The sequence below is a fragment of the Teleopsis dalmanni genome, chromosome 1, assembly GCF_002237135.1.
Source record: "Teleopsis dalmanni isolate 2A chromosome 1, ASM223713v2, whole genome shotgun sequence".
In the NCBI taxonomy this organism is placed as follows: Eukaryota; Metazoa; Arthropoda; class Insecta; order Diptera; family Diopsidae; genus Teleopsis; species Teleopsis dalmanni.
Window position 1 is genome coordinate 95,118,073 of NC_051846.1, and position 8,078 is coordinate 95,126,150.

The 8,078-nt window shown below is 36.1% G+C and overlaps 2 protein-coding genes across 2 annotated transcripts; one reads left to right on the forward strand and one right to left on the reverse strand.

Annotated features, from left to right (window-relative positions):
* The first annotated feature begins 4,269 nt into the window (after positions 1-4,269).
* Positions 4,270-6,114, forward strand: LOC119688894. The gene is made up of 2 exons (XM_038103560.1): positions 4,270-5,017; positions 6,086-6,114. Exons 1-2 carry the CDS (start codon positions 4,270-4,272, stop codon positions 6,112-6,114), a joined length of 777 nt encoding a protein of 258 aa, XP_037959488.1.
* A 1,061-nt stretch (positions 6,115-7,175) lies between these two features.
* Positions 7,176-8,078, reverse strand: LOC119688901 (uncharacterized protein K02A2.6-like). Its single transcript, XM_038103570.1, has one exon. It carries the CDS (start codon positions 8,076-8,078, stop codon positions 7,176-7,178), a length of 903 nt encoding a protein of 300 aa, XP_037959498.1.

The following is an 8,078-nucleotide window of genomic DNA, read 5'->3' on the forward strand; positions in this document are numbered from 1 at the left end:
TTTTATTCGTAATAAAACTGGAGAGTGATCTAATGAAAGATCAAAGCTAGATTTACAGGGTTTGTCATTTTGTTGCACTCCTTTAGTAACACAGAAGTCTAACAAGTTTGGTATTTTTTTAGGATCCGTGGGCCAAAAAGTTGGTTTTCCAGACGAAATAGTTAAAAGACTTTCGCTTCTTATAGTCGCAAACATCTGTCGTCCTTTGGGTGTTGAAAGCCGAGAGCCCCATTCAACGTATTTAGTATTAAAATCTCCCCCGCAATAAATCTATTACCTAGAGTTCAAAAGAATTTTATATATGTTGCCGTCTTAGTTGCGTGTTTTGGCGGACAATATACTGATGTTATTGTGATTAGGCCACACCAATCTTTTGTTGAAATGCTGGTTGCTTGAATCTCTTCAGTGCGGTATTGTTCCAATTCAAAGTGTAATATGCTTGTTTTAACTAAAATGCCACTTTCACCATGAGCAGTTCCATCGGAATGCATAGTGTGGTAAAAGTCATAGCCTGGTACTTCGAAATAATGTTTTGAAGTGAAGCATGTTTCAGATATTAGCATGATGTCTACTTTTTGATTTTTTAAGAATTCTTGTATATTCTTGTATATTTAATTCGCTGTCGGACATAATTTAGTTGTCAGCGTGACAAGAACATTCATCAACGTAGTGATTTGTTCTAACATTTGCTTCACTACTATTAGAACTTCGCTCATTGTATCCGGAGATTTTGGAATAGAAATAAATTCAGGTGATTGTTCCACTAGCACGCTAGCATAACTTCTTTTGGGAGCCGTTGGGATAGAAGCTTTGTCTTTTTCTTCGTCAGTTTCTTTGTTTGTAGTTGGTGTTAGTTTGGGTCTTAGTGTTGAAAATTTCGCTATTTGTATCTGCTTATACATCGAACAACCTTTATAACTTGCAGGATGGTTTTCTTCGCTTAAGACGCATTTGACTTCAGTACTTCTTTCTTGAATTGGACATTGAGACGAAGAATGATTTTTTGCACATTTGATGCACCTCGGATGTCTTCGACAATAATGTCCTGTTTAGGACGAGGAGAATCAAACGTGGCACGACTATGCATCAAATTCTTTATACTGTAGATCTCCTTGTTATTTTGATGAGGCTCAAGTTCTACAATGAAGAGAGGAAGTAGTTTTTTCGATTCTCTGTGTTTCATATTGAACACGTTTAGAGCTTTATGTCCCATTTCCGCCAGAGCTGTTTTAATGTCCTCGGTGTTGACAGACAAATGCATGTTTCTCAAAATAGCTTTAAAATTTCGTTCATCTTTAGGCTTGTAGGTAAAAAATTCAGTTTGTTTCAATTCCGGTTGTTTTACTATCGTAATATAGGACTCAGTGGTTTTCGCTTGAATTTTTACTATTTCGTTGTTTAAAACTTTTAGCTCAAAATTATTTACTACTTGTGAGGACAAAAGATTTATGAGAGGATTTATGTTGTTCACCCTATCTACGAATATTGGTGGAGGTTTGGACTGCTTTTTGGTATCTTGCATTACTTCGTCAGCTTCTTCTTCTTCTATTTCTAGTACTGAAAATCTATTTACAGATTGTCTAGCCAGTAACTATCTAATTTATCTTGTTTTTTAGTTTGTTTTGCATTTTTTGAACGGCGAATTTTGGAACTTGAACGAGTTCTTTTCTGACTTTCTTTTTGAACTTTGATATATTGTACTGAATAGTTTTCAAGAGAATTGCTTAATGGGTTTTCTTTTAAGTGAGTATTTCCCTTCGATTGAGTATGTTTTTGGAGAATTTTTTGACTGTTCTGCTCTTTGTGCACAGGTGTCGAGAGCATAGCGCAAAATAATGTAGTAGGCACTTCGTTCATTATAATGTTTGATATATTAGCGATCGAACTTACCGAGGTTGTTGGATGTAAAGGTAAGGCATGACTAGAAGAAACGGATATCTGAGTTGATGTAGAACTCAAGGTGTTAGTTATCGAGTTTGCAGTGCTTACTGTTACGCTGTTTGTAGTACATGTTGAAGTTGAGCAGGAATGCGCTGTTAGATTTATTGGGGAGAATCCCAGCGTGAGCGTATTAGATGAGCTTATCAGTGGGGTACGGCATTGTTCACTCCAAGAGTGAGATACACTATCTAGTGTTTGGTGTAAACAAGTGTCGTAATTTTTTTCAAATGAGTTTGAGTTGGTTTTGGTCTTTAGCTTTTTTTGGCTTCGTGTTGTTAATGGACTTCGTTGAACATTCATTATTTAAAATTAATGATTCGTTAATGATTGATTGGTTTTTGTTGAACTTATTTTGCTATGCACTGGAGCGTTCGCATAAATTTGCGTATCGCCCATGCAGCAGAAAAAGTGATTTTTATGTAGAAGTTATTTTAAGTATTTAAATCTTTTGAAAACAATCGAATAAATAAATATGTTAATTAGCATAAGAATGTATCGTAATTCACATTCGATTTGGTTTAAATTGGATTTTAAATGCAAATAAGTATTCAAATATTAATATATATATTAAAATAATTATTAAATAAATGTTAAATATTAATATAAATATTCAAAATCTTCACAAAATAACACGTTTTAAATTTTGGATAATTATATTTTACAATTATATTTTGTGTAATTCGTTTTAGCGTTTTGCAACACTTATTTAATTTATTATTTTTAAGTTTAGAAGCTTTTGTTTGCTGTCTCTATCAGCTTTTATGTATGTGTGTGCAGAAAAACCAGTCACTAGTGTAACTATCTGTCTCAGATTTGTTAAATTAAATTTAAATTTAGTTCCACAGGTATTATTATTAAGTTATGTTCCAAAATAAGGCGAATTATTACAAGAGTGCCAAAATCTTTATGTTATCACAATATATATACGAACAATTGATTTGATTATTTATTCACTATTTCAATAGTTTTTGCATATATAATTCGATTTAGCATTCAATAACTTTGTTTATCTAAAACTTTGTATGTAGTTATCGCTCTAAACACCCGCTAACTAGTAAAACTTTGTAAGAGCACTATAAAACACGTCTGTACGTGAAGAAGACTGGATTTAGTCTTCTACATATATAACTTTAGTCGCCACATATATAACTTTTATACTACCAGGTGTACCGGTATGAAGTGAGCGTAAAGATACCAATGTTCCAACAGGGAACATTTGTTGTGAACGAGCCATTTTTTTTTTGTTTGTTTGCTATGACATGTGTGAAGACGCCGAATTGCAAACGATATTGGATGGAGATGACACTTTGGGTCAAAAGCAAATGGCAGAAATGTTAAATGTTGCACAACAATCAATTTCTGACCGTTTAAAAGCTATGGGAAAGATCCAAAAGTGTGGAAAATGGGTGCCACATGAATTGAATGAAAGACAGATAGAAAACCGAAAAAACACTTGTGAAATTTTGCTTCAAAGACACGAAAGAGCCGTCAGTATCGGTTTTGCATCGGATTGTTACTGGCGATGAAAAATGGATTTATTTCAAGAACCCTTAACGGAAAAAATCATGGGTTAATCCGGGACAACCATCAACATCGACTGCAAAACCAGATCGATTCGACAAGAAGACAATGCTGTGTGTTTGGTGGGACCAGAAAGGTGTGGTGTACCACGAGCTCCTAAAACCTGGTGAAACCGTCAATGCTGGTCGCTATGAACAACAAATGATAAATTTCAACCATGCATTCATCGAGAAACGACCAAAATGGGCCAGAAGACACGGTAAGGTAATTCTGCTCCATGACAATGCACCTGCATACAAAGCAAAACGGGTTCAGGATGCAATCAAAACACTTGGCTGGGAGCTGCTACCCCACCCGCCGTATTCACCAGACTTGGCTCCTTCCGACTACCATTTGTTTTCATCGATGGGACACGCAATGGCTGAGCAGCACTTTGATTCCTACGAGGAGGTCGAAAATTGGGTGTCTTGTTGGTTTGCCTTAAAAGACGAACAATTTTTTTGGCGTGGTATCCACAAATTGCCAGAAAGGTGGTCAAAATGTGTAGAAATGTGTGCCAATACTTTGAATAAAATGTTTTTTACTTTCCTATTAATAATTAGTGTTTTATTTTCAACTGACACAATACTTTTCACAAGAAAGTACAAGGTCACAGCATGGACGCCACCTAACTTGAACGGAACTCTTCTGCCACTGAAAACTCAAACGAAATACCTTGGAGTAATTGTGGATAGCAAACTGACGTGGAAGCCTAATGTAGAAGAACGGGTAAAGAAGGCAACAAATGCTTTATACGCATGTAAAAGGATGCCGGGAAGTACATGGGGTCTCTCACCCGGTCTTATGTACTGGTGCTACACGGCTATAGTTAGACCTATATTACTTTACGGTATATTAGTTTGGTGGACAGTTGTGAAAAAGAAAACATATATAAAACCCCTGGAAAAGGTCCAAAGACACGCGGCGATGTGCATCACCGGTGCAATAAGAACAACTCCGACGGCAGCTCTAGAAGCTATACTAAACTTACCCCCAATTGATATCTTTGCCGAGAATATGGCGGCAAAAACAGCCGAACGGCTACGCATTACTGGGCAACTTACTCGAAGATCTTTCGGGCATAACGTTGTAAATCAGAACACCACTCTTGATTCGGATTATATGATTCCGATCATGTACCCCGGAGCAACAATAAAAACTGTGATCGAAAACGAAGGATGGAAAAAAGGCATGGTGCCAAAATGCAACACCATAAATGTTTTCACAGACGGTTCAAAGATGGAGGTGGGAGTAGGAGCTGGCATATATTGTGCGGAATTGAGCATAAGAATGCCGTTTAAACTTCCCAACTACTGCAGTGTATTCCAAGCAGAAGTGTTTGCTGTTAAGAAAGCGGCGGAGCTTGTGTGTAGGGATGAAACCAGAAACTACTGCATAAATTTCTATGTGGATAGCCAAGCAGCCATTAAGGCGATCAAATCTTACTGGTCATCATCCAAAAATGTTCTAGAATGCAAGGAAGCTACAACAAGACTAGCCTGCAACCGCAGACTTTGTATGTACTGGATTCCTGGTCATAAAGGCATAGAGGGAAATGAGACATTTGATGCTATTGCTAAAAATGGCGCAAAACTTTCAGAGGAACAAACGAGCGAAGTACTTAGACCTCTGAAACAAATACATAAACTTCTGGACGAGCACATGATAAGGAGAGCAAAGGAAAGGTGGCGGAACTTAACCACCTGTAGAACAGCTAGAATTATGTGTAGGCACATATATGAAGAAAAATACACCAAGAATGTTATATCGTTAAACCGAAGGAACTGTAGAACATTAATTGGTGTGTTGACAGGTCACTGTTTGGTTGCATCACATGCCCGAAAACTAAACCTTATTCACAACGATGCTTGCAGAAAATGCAATGAGCCGGATGCAAAGGAAACTCTAGAGCATCTGATGTGTAATTGCCCGGCTCTCTCGAGAACTCGACAAAAATACTTGGGAGCTTTCAGTTTTGCAGGACTGGAGTACATACCTGAGGTTTCTGTTGGAATCTTAATAAATTTTGCTAATGAAACGCGCATCTTAAGTGATGCTTACAATCGCTAAAACAAGACTCTGATCTGGTATCGCAATGGACCCTAGTGGTCTACGCGTGGCCTTTATGGCCTGCCAGCATAATCTAATCTAATCTATTTTCACCAAAAAACGCTCATTTCATACCGGTACACCTACTATTGCATGCAACATAAGATTCAAACATCTATGCAAAAAAAATTGTATACTGAAAAATAGAAATCATTAATTTTCATAATAGTCATTCAGTGTTAGACGTATTAAAAGTGATATTACAATTTATTTTACTTTTTTTCAGAAATAAATAACTGAGTATATAGCATTGTTCACTTAAAGAAATATAACATTCCAAAATTTATTTATTATATGTTGTTTTTCCTTGCAAGTTGAAGAAATTTATTTCAAAATTAAATAAATTTTTAAACAATCGTAATAAATACTAATTTTATTACTTGCACGGCCACTCCATTATGGTGAATGCGTTTTTAAAATAGAGCATTGCCTAAGAAATTTTCATTTTTATTAATTCGTAAAACGAATTTTGTAGACAGTAGCGAAAAAATCGTTGATGTGTAAGGGTGTGCGCGCACGTCGTTAATTATTGTGGTGAGTTTTATTAATGAACATTTTGGGTTAATTAATTGAATTTTATTATGTATATGAATATTATTATGTATTTTCCACACCACCTTTAAGATATACATAGAGGTACGTTACCGAGTTAAAAACCATAATATACAAAATATTTACATATTAATTTAATAAATTGGAAAAAATAAATTATTACAAACAGTTTATAACACAAAATTCATTAAATATTTACCGTACAAGAATTTTACTACCTTTTCTATAATCATTTTGGCGGTAATTTTTTTAAATTTGGGGCAGTGCAATCATGTTTTTTTGTCAAGAAATCAAACCAGAGAACCAAAATTATGCTCCCTGTTGCACTCATTGCCCATAAAATTTATCTTAGGAGTAAGTTAAGGTTCGTATACGGAACAAGTTAAGGTCCGTATTCGGAGTGAATAAGGACAAGTTGAAAATAATCGTACGTTTTGAGATGGTTTTAGTGCAATTTCCGAGATTGTGTTTGTTATTTCGTGTCGTGCTCATTTAAGATTCCGTTCTATATAAAATCTTCTTTGGTGGTTTTATAATTGATCGCAGTAAATTTTTAGTCAGTATTGGCAGAAAAATTGCCGGAGGCAGTTGATGACAGTCGTTGCGTCGATTTTTTTTTTAAATAATTTGAACTGAACAAATCAGAAAAATTTCTGTGTTCGAAATAAAGCGAAATTATAATATTAAATTATTAAATTATGTTTAATTATTAATTACAGAAATTATTGAATTATAAACATAATCACTTGTTTAAACTTTGGTTTAATTTAAATTTGGTTTTTTACGTTAACTACAAAACATTAATAGATTTTCTTTTTACATAACATTACTTTACTTTATTTAACTAAAACAATATATTTATTCACGACGCTACCCATCGAACTTCCGTTATTCTTACTTCACTCGATTGTGTCATTCGCTGTCAAACATAGGTTAGGTGACCACATGTTAAAAATTTTAAGGTGCCCAGTTGTGCGTTTCGGATGTAGGTTAACAGTCGGCCCTTCCTGACGTCAAGCGTCCTCGCGCTCGGAATCAGTTTCCTCTTCGTACGGCAATTGACACCATGGCTTTAGGAGATCAGACGCATAGATTGGTTTATAATGTCGTTGTTTTCGATCGGATCCTGGTAGGTCTTCGATGACATAACGGTCATTATCGAGAACTTCGGTGACTACGAACGGTCCTTTATATCGACATTCAAGTTTGCGGGACGTGCCTGTGGATGCTGGTTCTCGTTCTGCTAGAACTAAATCACCTTGCTCATATTTCGTTGGTTTCCTGTGTTTATCGTCGAAACGCTTTTTCGCGTTTACCCGTTTACTATCGGTGTTATTAGCAACAAGTAAACGTCGGCGGTGAAGTTCTTCTTGGGTGATGGGAATAGTATCGTCTTCATCTTGGAGAATTTGGATCAGCTTGTTACCTAATATGTCGCGTGGCTTGAATCCAAAAAGCAATTCGTTTGGAGATTTTCCCGTCGTTTGGCTAATCAGTGAGTTCAATGTACATTGAATGCTTCGTAGTTGCTCGTCCCAGGTTCGGTCATCTTGTGTTGATGGTTGCAGCATGGATAAAACGGTGCGATTAAATCGTTCGACTTGGCCATTGGCTCGTGGCGTACGGACTGCGTTGCGTATGTGTTTGATTTGTTGATCGTTACAGTATCTTTCGAATTCTTTTGACGTAAAGGCGGTACCACGATCACTTATTATAGTTTCAGGGATTCCAACGTAACTGGTAACTTCATTCAGAATGGCGATGACTTGTTTAGTGTTCGTACTTTTCACTGGTCTGACGATGACAAATTTTGTGAAACTGTCCACAATAATCAGGATATACTCGTTTAACTTTCGGCTTCGGGGAAAAGGTCCCAGGTGGTCAATGTGTATTGTTTTGAACGGAATAGGCTCCAT